Source organism: Chelonia mydas, chromosome 1 (assembly GCF_015237465.2).
Source record: "Chelonia mydas isolate rCheMyd1 chromosome 1, rCheMyd1.pri.v2, whole genome shotgun sequence".
Lineage (NCBI taxonomy): Eukaryota > Metazoa > Chordata > Testudines > Cheloniidae > Chelonia > Chelonia mydas.
In genome coordinates, this window is record NC_057849.1 from 251,534,174 (window position 1) to 251,553,515 (window position 19,342).

The 19,342-nt window shown below is 41.4% G+C and overlaps 1 protein-coding gene across 2 annotated transcripts in view; it reads left to right on the forward strand.

Annotated features, from left to right (window-relative positions):
• The window catches only part of BTBD11 (BTB domain containing 11), a 275,212-nt gene extending 262,617 nt beyond the window's left edge, over positions 1-12,595 (forward strand). For both annotated transcript variants that reach the window (XM_037880308.2, XM_043542358.1), the window contains exon 17: positions 1,178-12,595. In XM_037880308.2, coding sequence (XP_037736236.1) covers positions 1,178-1,387 — 210 coding nt within the window. In that variant the 3' untranslated portion in view covers positions 1,388-12,595. The remainder of the gene's footprint in view (positions 1-1,177) is intronic.
• The last annotated feature ends 6,747 nt before the right edge of the window (positions 12,596-19,342 follow it).

The following is a 19,342-nucleotide window of genomic DNA, read 5'->3' on the forward strand; positions in this document are numbered from 1 at the left end:
TGGAGTGAAATCTTAAGAGAACAGTAAATCCACCAAAGAAAATTAATCCAGTCTCTGATCCAGATCCTCAGATGGTGTAAATTAACACAACTCCCTGATTTCAATGAAGCTACTTCAGTTTACACCAGCTAAGCATCTGACCTTCCAGATCCAAAATAATGTTCTCCTTTAGAAAGCTCCTAACCTGCCCTGAACTGTCCCTTATTTTGGAGTCAACATTTGTGTCATCCACAGATTATGTTAATTAGTGGTGGGCCTGTACTATGGACCCTACTTTCTAGACTCTGCAAACAGAGTAAAGATCCCAAGGCTGAAGATAGGAAAAGCCATCTACAGTTCTGGGTTGCATAGGCCTCCCGGGAGCTCCATCCACTAGCATGTCCAAAGCTTTCCATTTGTTCTCAGAGCTCAAACACACCAGGAGTTTGCCCAGGCTGGTGGATCCATGGAGCACTTTTCTGTGTGCTTTGCAGAACACGCTCAGGGCCTAGTCCTTGACTGGAATGCTCAGGGCTACTACTTGCATAAACTCAGGATCAGGCCATTTGCTCACTACTTCTTATGAGGCAACTGCTACTTCCTGTGCTCTAGTGAATCACGTAGCGCTTACTTACTTGCAAGCAAGATGGGATACACTGAGTGTAAAGGAATGTAGTGGTCCCAAAAACAACATACTTCACATGCAGCTATTTTCCAGCTGGAGGTATTTCACCCCAGGCCTAGAGTACGTGTCAGTTACTTCTGATGGTGGTGCCGGTCAGGTGTGTCATGCTTGGCAGGAATGCTGGGAGACAGTGTTGCTAGACCTGGCCTCTAGTAGATCTCCCCAAATCTACTGGTTTTGGTGGTGGAAACTTTGGGGCCAAATCCTGGCCCCAATGACATGCATGACAAAAATCCCATTGATTTGTATGGGGCCTGAATTTCATCCTTGGAATTTTGCCTCCAAGGTGACCTTAGTTTATTGACGTAGTCTTAAGTCTGGAATTTGTCATTTGAAGCAAACAATGTGAAATATCACTTGACACACACATATATGTGGGTGTCAATGTTCCCGTCTGAAAAACGTAGCTAGTATAGTTTGTGTGCAATTTGTAATCTTTACTTCTCATGAACAGTATTTATTGACCCATACCTATCAGAGTGATTACCTTTCTTTAATCCCCACTTTTTGTAGTTTCTCGGAGTCACAGAACTGTCCTCCTATTGTGAAGGCTACTTTCTAAAAAATATGATGGTCCTCATTGAAAATGAAGCTTTCAAACAGCTGTTGTATGACAAGAATGGAGACACATCTGGTCAGAATGTACTACAAGACTTACAGAGGACGTTGGCGACACGGATTCAGTCAATTCATTTGTCTTCTTCAAAGGGCTCCGTTGTATAAAGTTCAGGAAGGAGATCGCGCTCAGAAAAGACACTGCGAGTTAAGGCTCCTGTTGCAGTTGCTTAAATTAACATACAAAATTCTACTTCACATTGGAATATTTTTTGTTGTTGTTGGCCAAAGGTGCTGCTTTTAGGCTGCAGCCTCACTTAGATGAGGGAATACTGAACATATGGCTCCTACCCATTTTTGAGAAACAAGGATCTAGCACTATTCTGTGAATTACTCTTATGTTCAGTTCTGAACGCAAAAGTGTGGTCTTGGAGCTAGTGCCAACAAAAGCCAGAACTCACCAATGAACAGCAGAAGCCTCTGCCTGAACAAAGATGCCATGGACCACTTAAACTGACAAATGGATTATTTAAGGTTATTTTGCTCCACCATGTTATACATTTAAGAACTGTACTGTACCTATCCCAGATTCCGTTCTATTGTGCATTTAAGAAACGTAAGATTTGTTAGTTGCTGTTTCATAAGGGTCAACTGTGTTAGAGAGTTGGTAAGACTGTTATAAATGAGGAAATATATTGGCAAATTTTTAGGGGTGGGAACTTTTTAAAATTGTTCATAACAAATGGGGTGGCCTTGTAGTTTAAAATCTATTTCTTAAGCTTAAAAATTAATTTTTGACAGAGTTGTGTTTGCGAATCTATGTAACATGTTTTGTTTTTTAAAGGCACACTGTGTAAATACTGTATACATATGAGCAGGTTTTGCTTGTATTCTTTCCTAAGGTGGTATAATCTTGCCTAAATGGTTATGGTTACACCAAAGAGGTACATTACCAAGACAATATCTATTACAGTAGTTGGGGAATAAAAATCTGCATGCTAATTGTGATTTGGGGTTAAAAACAATAACAAACTCAACATGCATTTGCATGGTAACTGTACCTGTGAAATGTTATGTTTGTGCTTTGTTTTGCCAAGACTGCTTGTCAAACTCCATTTGTGAAATTAGCATATTTACTTTTTTTTCTTGATGCAAATGGTTCCCACAGAGACTTGTTGGAAGATGCTGATTTCTGTTTGTTACATGAAAGAGTTAATATCAGCCTTTATTCTAGTAACATGTCAATATTTCGCTACTGGCCAGAGATTGTGACTAAGGTAGACTTTTTAAAATTATTATTAAATATGTACTATAGAATAATTTCTTACTGTATCTTCAGAATGTATAGGTTATCTACAATGGAGGTGTGCAATGTCAGGGCTCAATTTATTTTGCAGCATACTGTTAGCAAGAGAGATCTGTTAAGTGCCACAATTTTCCTGACATCTTGTATTTGATGATACCTTTCATGAATCGGTTGATTTAAAACATAGGGAAGACCTCAGTAAAGAGTAGGAGAAAGGCGCTACCTTTTCAGTGGCAAAATTACATGTATTTCTTTTCTAGCATGCTTTTTGAAACTGTGCCCGGTTCACAGATTTTTAGAAGCTTTAATTTGACAGTGCATGGTAACTTCTTGGTCTTTTGTTAGAATATTTATGTCCGGTGCTATTTCATGTTTATAGCTTTTGGAATGCTCAGAAAACACAGTCTTTGCATTAGTTATCACCATGATAAGAAACTGTTTTATTGTTCTGATCTGTAAATCCTCCTGTATGCTTGATCATTTTAAAGCCTATACAATATCTGCAACAAATTACAAAATTGTCTCAACTACCATTAATGTCTCAGAGACACAGCATGTCAGCCTAACAATGAATTACCAGACAATTTGTTTCTGCATATGATATGCCATATAAGATGTTGTCTAGAACATTTAGCTACTGGCGACTTACTTTTCTGTGAATGTTGCAATGCTAGAGAAGCAAGAACCTGATAAATGCAATTGCAACTCTTGGGGGTGCTTATATTATAGTTTGGTGTGCTTCCTCACTCCTTGAAACCCATTATTCCATATTGGTAACAATCTACATATAAAAACAAATCTCACCCAGCAGCTTAATGTTAACTTCTCTGAATATAAAATTATAATGCTCCAGATTTTCACCCTGTAATCAAGTAGGCCAAGTTTTACCCTCAGGTACCCACAGAGCTCCCACTAAAGTCATCAGGCATTGCAGACTTGTATCCACAAGCAGAATTTTTCTCAGTGGGAAATAAAAACACAGGTATAAATTCAGCGAGGCAATCTGGTGTCTAACAGGATGATAACCACTGCTTATGTAGCAGTGACTTCAGGGCATACATTAATAGCAGTCCAGGGCATTGGTAATGGGATATAGAGCCCTACACCCTTGGATTACTCATTGGAATGTTGATGTTGACTGATGTCACCAGCACAGAAATCCACCACAATAGATGTAACTTCCTTTGGCAGTGTCAGCAAAAAAAATCAAAGACTGGATGGGGAAGGGAGACTTCTCTCCTGTCTCACCCTGAGAACTGGCTCCTCTAGGTTAGGACTGAGATGCATAGGATGGGCTGTGTTGGTAAGCTTGAAGTGTCACTGACTTTGTGGTATCTGTTCTGCGGCTAAACAGAGGACTTCACTTGCTCGATCTGTAGTACATCTTTCATGAGCATACATTCACTAGCAGTATCCTGTTAGGAACAAAGGGACAAATTCTCCCTTCACTCTGTACCCAGGGCTTATCATAGACTAAAAGGGAATTGTGTGAGCATGCAAGGCAAAATTAGACCCAAAACTAGTCGCAGCAAAGCATACCTGCCTCTGAACAAACGCATTCCCTTTGCTTCTTCATGGGCTCATTAATCTGGAACACTGAGCACGATCTAATGCTTGGTGTTCCAGTGCATAAGCCTTCAGATTTAACTTACGCTACCATGGGATTTGCCTTGCTGGTCTCAACTAAACATGAGCAGGAGAACAAGATTATAGAAGTCTATGGGATCAAAAATGCTCCTGAAAGAGGATTCTGGCTATTGATTGATGTAGCAGTGTCTATTGCTATTAAAGCTATTGTTAATGGATACATTAGAGTACATTGGACGATTAATGGTTTGCATACACTGGTGGAAAAGCTCATGGGAGGGCTTATTAGGGCAGCAAAAACTGCATGGTTTCCATCACGGAGTTTCCTCCATGTCCTTCAATTGGAAGCAGAGTTCCCAGACTCAAATAAGCAGCGGGTACAGACCTGGGGTCCCATTGAGCTCCACAATGCACAGATTCTGGAGTCCCTCTGAGTGCTTGAGCCGCACCTAACCGGACCAGAACTGCTATCGTTCCATTTCAGTAGAAGCCTCTGTGGTGAATTTCATCCAAAAAATACTTAGAATGTGACCATGATGCCTATAAGACAGCATATCCATACAGCAATCATTATTGTAGTGGTACATAGCAGCATCCTTTAGAAAGTGCTGTTATTTCAGGAAACAAAAGCCTCTGTTCAGTAATCTCTGTACCGATTGCAATATTTCATCCATTTTGGGGGAAGAATTCCCTCAATCCTCCCAACCCAAGGAACTTCAGATGTTTGGGTGTACTGGAAATTCTTTTTAAAACCCTTAGAAAAAGTGTATATACATTTTTCAATCATAACTCGCACTCCCCCTTCCCTCTGCACAACAATCTAGGGCTTTTTTTTTTTTCCCCATCTAGGTTCTTATAAAGTCTCCCGTCACTGTGGTATCTGGGCATCTACAGGCACTTTGACCTTTCTCTGTTACAAGTCCTGCCTTCTCCTTCTCTAGAAGAGACCCAATCTCCTCTTAGCTCCCTTAATTGCCCCACAGTCCCCAGAACACACCCACCTTGCCTAATCTGTTGCCAACTCCTGCACTCTCCCTGTTCTAGAACCAGGCTGGTTCCCTCCCTGACCGTGGCAGATATTATCTCAACTAACCCAGCTCTCCCCTATGGTTCATTGCCCCATAGTCAGCTTGAGAACTGGCAGAGGAGGTGGGCTGGTAGAAACATATGATAGGAAAGTTTTGGGGCATCAGGGAGCAAGGTTAGTACTCTTTTTCAGGGAAAACTCCAGAACCACCTTCCCATTACTCAAATCCTCCCTGTTCCACAGATTGGAGACCATTCCTCACCCCTCCCATCTTTTAGAAACAGATGGCTTCCAAATGCTTTCTACTCTAGAAAATGGCCAGTTTCCTAAGGGAGCCTTTCTCCAGGCTAAAACTTTGCATGCAAGTTCTTGGCTCACAAGTGAATTGATTGTGCAAAGTATATAAATGTATATATTCCAAGTGATGCATGTGGAATTAGTGGAAAACCTCCCACCGGCACTATCAGTAGCTGCTCTGCTAAGTTTCCACCTGCCACTTTGTAAACTGACGTGGTTCATGTGGAAGATCGACTGATCGTTGGCTTCATACCAAAAATTGTACTAGTCCCTTTTGGATGCATTACAGTGTGTGGTGTGATAGGGAGTTTTTCTGGAACCTCCAGTTCTGTGCCAAAATGTACTGTGGTTTGATGTTTGAAGATTTTTTTTTTCCAGTGATTTCAGCTCCTACTGAAATGAACTACATTTCAATGGTGCAGTAGTGAGAGAGAGAGAGAGCTGGCCTTTTCTTCAAAAACAAAAATCAAATTAAGGGCCCACAGTCCTGCACACAACACCAAGGGAAGTCAATTGGGACCTTTTTGTCAGTGTGTTACTGACATATGTACAGCTGTCATTAAAGTGAACACACTTAAATTTATATACAATACTGAGATTCAAGGTTGGGCTCAAGCCATTTCCCTATATTATTCACCACAGGCCAAATGCTGAGGTGTGCATAGTACCTGCAGCTTCCATTGAAATCAATGCAAGTTGTAGATACTCCGAGTCCCTCAGGAGTCAGCTCTATATTAATAATAATATTTACATAGGACCAGATCCTGAAGTCTGTATGCATCAAAGCTGGCACTGAAATCAGTTGGTGTTCTGCATGAATAAGGGTGGATTAAAAACTGAATAAGAACTTTGGGATTTGGCCCATGGTGTCTTTCATCGGAGAATCTAAAATGCTTTACAGACATTACCGGCCTGATCTTGCTGCTCTTACTCCTGCTTAATACCTTATCCCAGAAATAGTCCCATTGACATTAATAGGACGAAGGATGGAGTGTGGTATTAAGCAAGGAGAGGGAGGGTGTCTGCATCTAGCCTTTAATAAACATCACAATGTCTCTGTGAGGGAGATAGTTATTATATCCATCTAACATGCTGGTAACTCGAGACATAAGCAGGTTAAGCTATTTGCCCAACTCAGTGAGAAATCTAGAGTATTGCCCTGCTGATATCAGCTATTGTAACCATTCGTAGGGAGCTGTATTCTCATTTCTAATATGCATGCACTCCTCCCATTGACTGGATAGTTGAGCTCTAGCAAATGTTAACTTTTCTATGTCAGTATAAATGTCTGCATTGCATCTGAGAGAGTGAATTTGTCTGAACACCTTTGGCTGGTGGCTGACCTTGGCCATTCAACTTCCCATTGTTTCTGCTGCTGTGTTTTCATTAAAACTTCGATTACCTTTCCCACTCACTGCGGTTATAGATGAGTTTTTCTTATCACATTTCTGAAGCAAACAAAGAAAACAACCTGACATATCAAAGCAGAAACAATTCATGTTTAAAAATAAGGCAAATTAGAAAACAGGGACGCTCAGCCATACAAGGATGTGACCTTTATAAAACAGTCACATTAGAAAACAGCTCGTTCTTTAAATGGTCAGCTTCAACAAGATATCATGAGGGCCACAGCCATAACACCAGGCAGGGATGGCTTAGTGATCTAAGATTCAAATTAACTAGAATCCTTCATGCCACATAATCAAATCCCAGCAGCATTGACTGACCGTTTCATCACCCTATGGTGGATAAATTCAATACCATCTAGTTTACTGTTGGGGGGAAGGGGTATCGTTCAGGTGAGACCTTATAAAATCTGGTCCTCTCCGCTCTACATGACCTTTAAACAGCACATACATAGCGCTTCAAGTGGAGGGATTTGCCCCATTATCTTTAATTGAAAGTTCCCCTTTCCCCTGTTCTCGTGCAGTGAGCTGTGTGCCAGTTGGATGCTGCCCCGTGCCCCCGTGGTGGCTGGGTTTCAATGGTGCTGTAGGGCTCTAAATCATGAAGCGCTTTGAGAGTCTTCAGAATGAACAGTGCTACATAAAAGTAAAATAATTCATCCTGTCAGAGAGCCCAAGCTAAGTACGGTCAAGGCTGGCTAGACCTCCAGTAAAACATGTGCTTCGGAAGGCAGTGCTGGTGCGTCAGAAAGTGGCTTTTCCCCTCTTGAGTCCCTGAACCAATGCCCTAGCCTGGTGTTTGGGAGCACTGTGCTCTGGGTGGTGACATCTTTCAGATGAGTCAGAAAGCTGAGGTCCTGACCCCTTGTGGTCATTAAAGAACTGCTGGCACATTACACAAGAGTAGGTTAGAGTTGTCGACCTCAGGGTCTTGGCCAAACTCCAATTTAGTAATTATATTGTGCCTACCAAAATTCCTCTTGTGTATTTCAAGTAGGTATATTATTCACTTCCTGTCCTAAATTTCTGTGTACTGTTGAAGCGCGCTGTTGTAAGCACCTGCCTTTCACCCTAGCATTTGCTTGTATGTCAGTGGTAGATGAAGAAATTTGTGTGTGAGAGAGAATTATGCATATCATAAATAAGTCAAACTCCCACCCTATGTTGCATGGGTGCAACTACACAGCGAAGTACGATACTCTCCTAGTGCTCTTTTCAGCACTGTGTGGAGGGCCTGGCTAATGTGTCTCCTGGTACTTTACGGACCCAAGGTGATGTAGTCGGGACCCATGCTCCCCTCTATACTGTGTCCTGCATCACACAATAGAGAGGTCTGGATCCTGCTAGTTTTAGAGCAGCATTATGGTGTTCTGAAAAGAGTTCCCTCAGCCTCTTTGCACTAATGAGATGGCTACTGGACTATCCTTCAGTCCAGCTCATCTGCAAGCCTTCCCCTTGTAATTTCACCTGCACAGAATGAGTCTACTCAGAGCAAGATCTTGACTCTGTAAAGCATTTTAGGACCCTCTGGGACAAAAGATGCTTTATAAAATGAGATATTCTGTATCTGAACAGTTCATGTTCTGCGTCTTCTGTTTTTTACATGTGAAATGTTTTTGTTTTTTTATTTGTGTGTGTGTGTGTGAGAGAGAGAGAGAGATGGACAGTATATAAATTTACTGTATATCTTATGAGATGTGAAATCATGTCTGTAATGAGGTCTCTTGTTAATGTCAGTCAGCCTTCCCCGATGCTAAGGGTTTGGCAGTATGCATTAGTGAATTGAATAGCTAAACCTCCACTTGCCCAAAAGGGCTTACCTTTGTACATAGGTTAGCATTTTTTAACGTTTGATATAAGATCATTGAAAGTAATTTGTAAGTTAGATGAGGGGGAAATGGGCATTCTAGAAAAAAATACCAATTCAAATTATAGTGTGGGGCCATTCATAAAACAAACCAAAAGGCTTGGTGCAACACCCATTGAAGTCCAGTAGATTGGGCCCCATTTTTTAGCTCTTATTCAGACATTAAACAATTTGCCATGAATCTGCTATATGTGACTCTGAAGTGTAGATCACGTTGCACCTAAGCAGAAAAGCAAAACACATGTATGTAATTGGGTACCAGTGTCTATGTGCTTAAGTAGGGAAAGATACCTCCCCATCCTTCTCCATCTCTGAAGACCTGTCATTGTGTTCTTCTGTTTACCTCAGAAAATAACAGATGAAAGAATCCCAACACCAATGCTTTGGTGACACAGAAGTGCTAGCATTGAACATGAGACACGCTTGCTAGCTTCCTTCATCCTTGTCCAAGTCTATCAGTTATCTCTTTCAGATTTCAGTAAAAGTTATATTTATAAAGTTATTAGGGAAAAATGAAAACCAGAGAGAAAGCCATGATGGAAAAAATTGCTTCCGAGAATAAAACAAAACTGTAGCGTGAAGACTTCAGATTACAAAATCTGCAGCAAACCCTTCCTGCTGAAAAAAGACAGCTTTTCGCTGTCATCTTGTAAAACTAATGATGGTTTGATTACTTGTTCGAGCTTTTTTATTAGTATTATTATTTCTGTATCTAGCACAGGAAGCTCTTATATGCCATCTCTCAATGAGGTTTCTATGGAAAAGGTTTCTTTATTGGGAAACAAAAATCGCACAACCAGATAATACTATCCAGAGCACAAGGAAGTGATGTCCTACTTTGTGCAACCATCATTTAAGTACTGGCTTTTGGGTTTATATAAGTGTTCTAGTTATTTTAAAATGAACAATATAGCTGGAACATTTGTTTGCCCTTCTCATTGTCCATTTAAGCTTGTACAAACTGCACTATAGTAAAAGCCACTGCACAGAAAATAGGGGAATTGTGGATGATTTGAAGGATTAAGCAATAGTTTAGCTCAATGGGTAAAATTTTTGAAAGGGCCTGGTGATTTAGGAGCTGAAGGCCATTTTTCAAAAGAGACTTAGGAGTCTACCTCTTATTGGAAGTCATTGGGACTTAGGCACTTTTGAAAAATCTTCCCCAATATCAAAACTGTTCAGATGTTAATATTATGGAGCAAGCTGTCTACACCCAGGAAATTAAAGGTTAAGGAGAATAATCTACTTTTAACTCACGCCATATTTAATGTGAGATACCAGCCTTAATTTTAAATGTAGCCACTTTTGTCTAACTGTGTCACAACCTGAATTCTGCTTTAAAATATTTTTATTTAATTTCCTTGTTTTCTTTTTTAAAAAAAAGTTTAAAAAGAAGGTTTGTCTTTCAGCATAATGTGTTCAGTCTGCTAGATCTTTATGTGCTCAATCATATAATGAGATCCTTAGCACGTTATCAATGCTAAAATGTCTTAGGAAAATTTCTGAAAACATGTTGACTGAGTACACCTTAGAATATTTTAACCCCCGATCTCCGATGTTAAGTCTTGTAAAATCTCCAGTGAGATGAGGATTCATGTCTTGCCAAATGTCATTTTGTAAATCCAGTGTTAACATTGTACAAACACAAACCAGCATTTGAAACCAGCAAGGATTTTTTTTCCTTTAATCTGGTTAGCCAGCTCTTCTCTTCAAGTGTAAAATAATTTGCTTTTAGTTTGCGACTATGTATGCAAAGCTTCTGCGTGACTTGTTATAACCAAGTTAAGAAATGGGAAGCTGGGTTTAGAGAGAAATTTAACTGCAGTAGTGCAAAAGGGCCTTATTTTAGGGCCTGAGCTAACTCCCACTCACAGCAATAGGAATCCTTCCATTGACTTCAGCGGGAGTTGGATCAGGCCTAAAGCAGTTTGTCGTAGCCTTTTTGATACCAGGGACTGGCTTGCTGCCTTCCTAAACTGTGTCATGGAGATCTCAGGGACCGGAGCCAGCCCATGGACTGGTCATTGAGAAACACTGTGCTAAAGGATATAATCTCCTTTCTCCCCATATTCAGAACTGTGGTTGGTATCAATGAGAGGCTCCCATAAGGACTGAAGGGAAAATATGCCCTGAAGGCCCAGTCCTATCGTCCTTGTGCATATTGTCCCTAATTCAGCAAAGGTGCTTAATTAAGCATGTGCTTAACGTGTGTGACTTTAAGCATCCCTTTCCAGCAAAATACTTAAGCATTTGTTGGTTTCAATGGTACTTAAGCATGTGTTTAAAATTAAAGTGAAGCACATACTTAAGAGTTTTGCTAAACAGAGATGGGATTACTTATGTACTTAAGTGCGCTGGTGATTCAGGGCATTCAAACTTCCAGTGATTTCGCTGGAAGCATCACACACGTTTACAGGCTGCAGAATCAGGCTCAAGTGCGGGGGTGAAGCATTTTTATGAATTGGACCTGCCTGAGAAAACAATGGCAAATTTTAATTTCAGGAGCTGACATTCCATTAACATCCGTTTAGCTGGTAGGGTTAATATGTAATATTTACTATAATTACATTTCATCTTTTTTTAAAAAATCCCTCTCCTTGAGGCAGCACCTGAGTCCAGCAAGTATGAAATAATGTCAAAGAACTTTAAATACTTGCCCATATGGCCAAACCCTGCTAACTTGCCCAAACAGAAGTAGTCCCATCAAAATTAAGGAGAGCATGATTTGGCCCATGGACTGTACAAATTTACTGATGTGTGAACACAAGTCCCAATTCAGTTCAGTAAGACTGATTACTTCCTGGAAAAAAACACATCCTCCCAATTCACCCTGGTTGTAAATGAATTGAAGTCAAAGGAGTTATAGCAGAGATGAATTTAGCTCGCTGGGTGCCGTCCAGTATGTAGGCAAAACTCCCAGTGAAGTCAGTGTTTTCCTTTGTAAGGACTGCATAATTGGGGCCACATAATGAACTATATTTATCAGACAGACAGACCATTCTTGTGTAAACGCTGTTGGTAGCTTTGTGTGAAGGCCAAAAGAAACAAAACAAAATCAAACTTCATGGGAACACACCAGAGAATAATAAACTTGCACCTTGATAGAATAGCTTTATTTGTGTATATTGTATGTAAATTTCAAACCAGAGAATACATGCCATTCACTGTACGTATCTGGTTACTTGGCTGGCAGTGCTGTGCACTGCTGTTTAGGAGCTCCAGGTTCTCTAGTCTTGGGTTTCCAACTTTAAAGGTTGCTGGAGACCAAGCACATCATCCTTGGGGCCAGTCAAAAATAGGAGGGATGGAGTGATAGCCACCCACTACAAATGTGGTTAAGACTATGGATCAGGACTGAGGTTAGCTTTGGAGAAGGTTACTTGCCCACACTCCTGGCCAGTGGATAAGTCCCTCCTTCATAGTCATGTACAGTAGAAGGGAAGTTATTGAGTTTCTGGTGGTCCACATGGGTGGAGTATACTCAAAATCCTATTTGAACCAGTCTTTAATAGGGACCTGGTATGGTAAGAAGGAACCCATGATTTAATGTAACACAAAAAGGACCACAACAAAACAGTGTGTATATACTTATCTATCTCCTAATGTCTCTGTATTAAATGGATTTAATAATTTGTAAAAAAAAAAAAAAAAAAAAAAAAAAAAAACCAACTGATTGCTCATGTTGTGTTACTGCTTTGAATTTCTTTGCATGAACTCTGGCATATAATTCTTTAAGGAAAAAAAAAATATATATATATATATTATAGCCTGCAAAATATTCTTGTTGGACAGCCATGTTTTGTGCAAATTGTATATTACTGTTGTGAGCAATATTGGAATATGAACTTTTATTAGTTGTTGGCATTAAAATATGTTTTCATTGATAGTAAATTTGTCATATTATTTTTGGGTGTTATGTAACATGGGCTTCCATATTTAGGTGTGAGCACAACTACCGAAAGGGCCATTTTCAGTGCAGTGAAAATATCACCAACTTTCACTAAACAGGCTGGTATGCAAATCACATTCATTTTAATGCACGTTACAAGCTTATTTGTTCATGCCAATTGATAGGCCTATACCTTTGTAGGCTCGCTATAGCAATGCTTGACTTCATCTTTGAAATGATCATGCTGTTAGCCCCTTTTCATAAAGATGGAACTAAAGCCCCAATCCAGAAAAGCAGGTGTTTAATTGTAAGCACATGAGTAGGCCCCTTAACCTCAGTGAGACCACTTGCATGCTTAAAGTTAAGTATCTGCTTAAATGCTTTGCTGGATCAGGCGCTAAAAAAAATCCAGTTTTCTCTTGCCCTTGGATAGTCAATGCTTTATTTTTAGCTTTTCGGGCAGCACATTTTCCAGTGTCGGGGCCTGTGGAAAGTGAAATATTAATACGGCTTTATGAGAGCTACAGCAACTATCTAGTCATTTGGCACTTGACGTTTATAGCTTTTAGGTGGCTTGTAAACACCATAAATAGCGATTTGCTCTATGTTTACTTCTGCAAAATGTTTAAAGTTAATACATTGACTGCCTTTTTTGTACATTTGTTACTTCAAAGGTTTGATTTAAATTATAACCACTGTAGTCTATTTTCAGACTTTAAATAATAGCTGACAGTTCTGTATTTGAGAGGCAAAGTTATTAATAAATATAGTAGATTAATATTCTAATCCCATTTTATACAGCTCCCTCCAAAGGTTTGTCAGATTGCACTGAATACACCTGAGCAGCAGGTGGAGCTCTTTTGAGTGTGTTTATGAGCCATCCCTGTTCAATAAAGATTTCACTTTTTCTAGCTTAGGAGACGGTGCTATGAGTGTTTTTTGTTTTTCCTTCTCCAGTTCAGATATTTCCCTGTATAATTCAAACACCAATAATGCTGAGATTCTCCCAGTAACAAGGTCCCAGGAATCTTATGATTCTATGGATTTTACAGCTGGGAATTCTGACGGTTTTTAGTTCAGCACTTACAATGTGATTGTCATTGTACAGAACATGAAAAAGACATGGTCCCTGCTCCAAGAAGCATTCAGTCGACAGCCCTGATCCTGCACATTCAATTTGACTTCAGTGAGACTACTTGTGCTTAAAACTCAGCCTGTGCATAGTAAGTCTTTGTAGGATCTGGGCATAACTAGAGAATTTGGATACATAAAGACCTGGGTGATCAGAAGTTGGAGTTATCATATAATGGTGCAGCAAGCGTATAAACTAGGTGGCAGTTAAATACTAATAGGTGTCACAAAAGCAGTATGCTTTGGAAGAGATATTAAAAAGGATTTCAAAGCAGGTGTTTAAAAACCTTTGATTTCAGGTTTTTTGAATCAGCATGTTGACTTTATTATTGATTTTATACTAATTTTAACTGTTTCAGATCTTGTATGATTTGGGAGGTTTAGAGGCAATTACTGCCCTTATATTCTTGCTTACAACTCCCTTGATTTCAACAGAAGCCATATGGATATGTGAAGGCAGGACTGTTCCCTTCATCTGCATTTTGTTTATTGTAAAGCCAAGTGGTAGTACTTTTTCAAGCTCTGCCCACAAAATAAGATCTGCATGTGTGAATCATCCCAATGAGATGCTGCTCACAGTAGATTGTGCAGATATTTAACATATGATCATGTGTGCTGTTAGGCTCCAGGGGGCTCCTTGAGCTGATTTCCCCCTTAGAGGTGCTTGAATGTGCCTATGGGCTCTGCTAAGCACCTTGGAATTGGCTCCTTTGAGACTGTGAGAGATACCACCACATTTCCTCCCCCACCCCACCCACTCCTGGTGCCACAGTGAGACATCAAATTGTTCAGCTCTTTGACCCTTCCGTCAGCATAGAGCATCTTCATTAAAGCTGAACAGCGGCACACCGATGCACCATTTTAAGTGTAGACTTGTCCCTAGTGTAGTCACTTTTATTCCATTATGAGTGGCCTTTTTCAGTTTAGTTTATGGAGAAAGAGTTTAGGCTAAGCTGCAAAAAGCCACTCATATACCAGAATAAGGGCAAGTCTACACTACAAAATTAAATCGACCTAAGTTACATCAACTTACAGCCACTGCAATAATTAAACTGCTTTTGCACGTCCACGCTATGCTCTTTGTGTCGGCGGTGTGCATCCTCACCAAGAGCGCTTGCACCGATTTAATTGTCAGCGGGGAGCATTGTGGGACGGCTTCGGGAAGGCAACAACAGTCAATATAAGCAACACAGTGTTCACACTGACACTGCATCGACCTAACTGCATCTCTCTCTTCTCTCACGGAAGTTATTAAGTTGGTGTAGTGGGTGAGTTACATCGGTAGGAGCTTCATTTTAGCGTAGACACTTACGGAGTTAGGCTGATGTCAGCTGCCTTATATTGACCTAACTCTGTAGCGCAGACCAGGGCTAACAGTGTCCACTTAGGGACTTATACTGGTATAATTATACTGGTATTACAGTACTGGTAAAACTTTCCCATGTAGACAAGGCTTACTTTATTTCTCGGAGAACAAGATAATAACTTCAGAGAAGGGCCGGTGTGGTGTATGAGTATGTACTGTATTGGCTGTGTCCGAGCCCTACTGTAAAGTGCTGGGGGTACTGCATAAATGATAATGTTCTATGCATCAAAGAGCTGGAGTCTACTCCTGAAATACTGAACATTTAAAAAGAAAAGGAGGACTTGTGGCACCTTAGAGACTAACAAATTTATTTGAGCATAAGCTACAGCTCACTTCTTCGGATGCATTCAGTGGAATACAGACTAACATGGCTGAACATTTAAAGGAACTAGTATTTAACAATACACAAAAGAGATGGGGATAAGCGCTATTGAGCCAAACCCTGACCCTATCAGCTTCCATGGTGAAGAGCAGCCAGAGTTGTGAGGCCCTACAATTGCTTTGATGAGTAGAAGACACCCCCTCAGGTAGTTGTGCAGCCCTCAGACAACCACTCAACACCAGTCTTCTTCCTGACTCAGTCCCACATCCCACTACCCTCTCCCCATCATGTGGGGATTAAATGATGTCCTGGAGGCTCTGTGCTTACATAGAGCTTTCCTGTGTCCCAGCAGGGGAGCATCATGTGACCAAGTGGTATAGGGGAAAATACTTGTTGCAGTAGGGAGGGAGGAGATTCAGTAAAGTGACTAGTAATATAAAGTACAGGAGAACACCAGGGTGGAAATTACTTACACTGCAATTACCCCAGAGGCCACAGTTAGGCTTGTCGCCTCATTGTGCTAGCACTTTACAAATACAAGACAAGACACAACAAATGGATGCAGCAAACAAGGTGTGAGAGATGACAGAAGCTCATTACAAATACTGTATTTTGATAGATATTACTGTACGTCCTTCTCACTCCAGCACCACAGAAGGCTCACAATCAAAAATGGAAAATGCCCCCACAGCTCTGTCTGCTTGACATATGGCTAAAGTACTGTAGTCATCCTGTCTGCCAAGTTTAAAATTTGCTGTCAAACACTTGTGTTTTATAATGTGAACTATTCCTTACCTTAACCTCATTTAAACGCTTTCCAATACTTGTATTTCCCAGTTAACCTCTGAAACAAAAGTTTAGTGATGCAAATAGCAATGATTTCTGCCTGTTAAAAAAAAGACCATAATCCTACTTGTTACAATGGACATTTTCCCATCCTATGACGATTTAGTTGGATATAGTGTGTAGGATACTAGCATTCAGAAGGGGAAAAGGAAAAAAAATTCCTATGAACTAGTTATACAATTATGGCGTTTTATTTCCTGCACCATCCTCTGAAGCATCTGATACGGGCCATTGGACAGATCCAGTGTGTTAATTTCTGTTCCTGTGGAAGGATTTTCAGAGAGGACATACCTTGAGGACACCTTTATTATTTACTGAGCACAGTTTAATGTACTCGGTGATGTTCAAAGAGAGAAGATAACATGGTACCTTCCCAAGCAGTTTATAACCTAGATCAGACACAGGCAGTATGGTCCAGACACATACAAGGATACATAAGCTCATCTTATTTTGAAGCAGTGCTAGGTGGTTGATTTTGTTTTTTATGTTTATTTGTTTATCCCCCAATTTTGGTGGATTGGTGTTGAAAAGCTCCAGAACAGAAGTGTGAGAAGTCCAGAGACATGAGGAGGTCAGAGTTACGAATTTCCCTGCAGGGTATGGATGGGGAGCTGTAGTTCAGTGCAGAAGGTAAGGGATTTGAAGAGGTGAGTGATCTGGTCAGAGTGACTAGTGAGGGAGATGATTTTAGAAACCACCTTTTTGCTAGTAGCCGGCTGAGCTGAGATGCCAGGAGGAGCTGGATGCAGCAGTCTGTTATGTTGGAAGATACTAATACCATCAAGTGAGGTTTTGATCTCTAGACAATAGCAGACCTGGTTAGAGCTAAAAGGTGTTTTAAGCACCCTTCTTACAGGGTAAATGGAAAGCGCAATTAAACGAGCGAGATAGCTGGAGATGACAGAAGCTACTACCAAAAGCAATAGGGCCATATGGCAAAGCCTGATCAGAAGCTAAGTCATGTGTGGGTTCCCTGATCACAAACCCTGAAGCTAGGCGGTAGTTTGACAAGCTGTGTTTGTTATGAGATGCAGACTGGGAGAAACACAGCTGTGTGTAAAAACAACAAGGAGGCCGGTGGCACCTTAAAAACTAACAGATTTATTTGAGCATTCATGGGTAAAAACCCCACTTCTTCAGATGCATGGAGTGAAAATTACAGATGCAGACATAAATATACTGACACATGAAGAGAAGGGAGTTACCTCACAAATGGAGAACCAGTGTTGACAGGGCCAATTTGATCAGGGTGGATGTAGTCCACTCCCAATAATAGATGAGGAGGTGTCAATTCCAGGAGAGGCAAAACTGCTTTTGTAACGAGCCAGCCACTCCCAGTCCCTATTCAAGCCCAAATTAATGGTGTTAAATTTGCAAATGAATTTTAATTGTGCTGTTTCTCTTTGAAGTCTGTTTCTGAAGTTTTTTTGTTCAAGTATAGCTACTTTCAAATCTGCTACAGAATATCCAGGAAGATTGAAGTGTTCTCCTACTGGCTTTTGGTTGTTACCATTCCTGATGTCCGATTTGTGTCCATTTATTCTTTTATGTAGGGACTGTCCGGTTTGGCCAGTGTACATGGCAGAGGGGCATTGCTGGCACATGATGGCATATATAACATTAGTATACGTGCAGGTGAATGAGCCTCTGATGTGGTTGGGTCCTCTGATGGTGTCGCTAGAATAGATATGGGGACAGAGCAGGCAATGAGGTTTGCTACAGGGATTGGTTCCTGGGTTAGTGTTTCTGTGGTGTGGTGTGTATTTGCTGGTGAGTATTTGCTTCAGGTTGGGGGTATGTCTGTAAGTGAGGACTGGCCTTCCTCCCAAGGTCTGGGAGAGCGAGGGATTGTTTTCCAGGATAGGCTGTAGATCGTTGATAATGTGCTGGAGAGGTTTTAGCTGGGGGCTGTATGTGATGGCCAGTGGCGTTCTGTTATTTTCCTTGTTGGGCCTGTCCTGAAGTAGGTGATTTCTGGGTACCCGTCTCGCTCTGTCAATCTGTTTCCTCACTTCCCCAGGTGAGTATTGTAGTTTTAAGAATGCTTGATAAAGATCTTGTAGGTGTTTGTCTCTGTCTGAGGGATTGGAGCAAATTTGGTTGTAATCTTAGGGCTTGGCTGTAGACAATGGATCGTGTGATGTGTCCTGGATGGAATTTGGAGGCATGTAGGTAAGTATAGCGGTCAGTAGGTTTCCGGTATAGGGTATTTATGTGACCATCACTTATTTGCACTGTAGTGTCCAGGAAGTGGATCTCTTGTGTGGACTGGTCCAGGCTGAGGTTGATGGTGGGGTGGAAATTGTTGAAATCCAGGTGGAATTCTTCAAGGGCCTCCTTCCCGTGGGTCCCTATGATGAAGATGTCATCAATGTAGCGCAAGTAGAGGAGGGGCGCTAGGGGACGAGACCTGAGGAAGCGTTGTTCTAAGTCAGCCATAAAAATGTTGGCATACTGTGGGGCCATGCGGGTACCCATAGCATTGCCACTGACTTGAAGGTATAAGTTGTCCCCAAATCTGAAATGGTTGTGTGTGAGGACAAAGTCACCAAACTCAGCCACCAGGTGGGCCGTGGCCGCATCAGGGATACTGTTCTTGACAGCTTGTAGTCCATCCTCATGGGGAATATTGGTATAAAGAGCTTCTACATCCAGGGTGGCCAGGATGGTGTTTTCAAGAAGATCACCGATGCACTGTAGTTTCCTCAGAAAGTCGGTGGTGTCTCGAAGATAGCTGGGAGTGCCGGTAGCGTAGGGCCTGAGGAAACGACCTGGCACGACCCTGAATATCAGCCTGGTGCTCTCCAGTGGCACCATGACCCTCACCCCAGCAGTAAAGGGAACAAATACAGCTCCCTCTGCTCCCCCAGTCCTGCTCCCCCCCTGGCACTTTCCCCTGGCTCCTGCCCCAGCCCTCCCCCGGCACTTCTCATCCCCCTGGGCCCGCCCCCCGCCCATATCCTTGGCCCACTCCTTGGCCCCTCCTACTTACTCCCCGCCCCTTCCCTTCCCTCTGGCCCCGCCCCAATCTCTCCGTGCCGGGGGCTGAGTTAGCTCCCTCTCCGATGGGGGCGGAGTC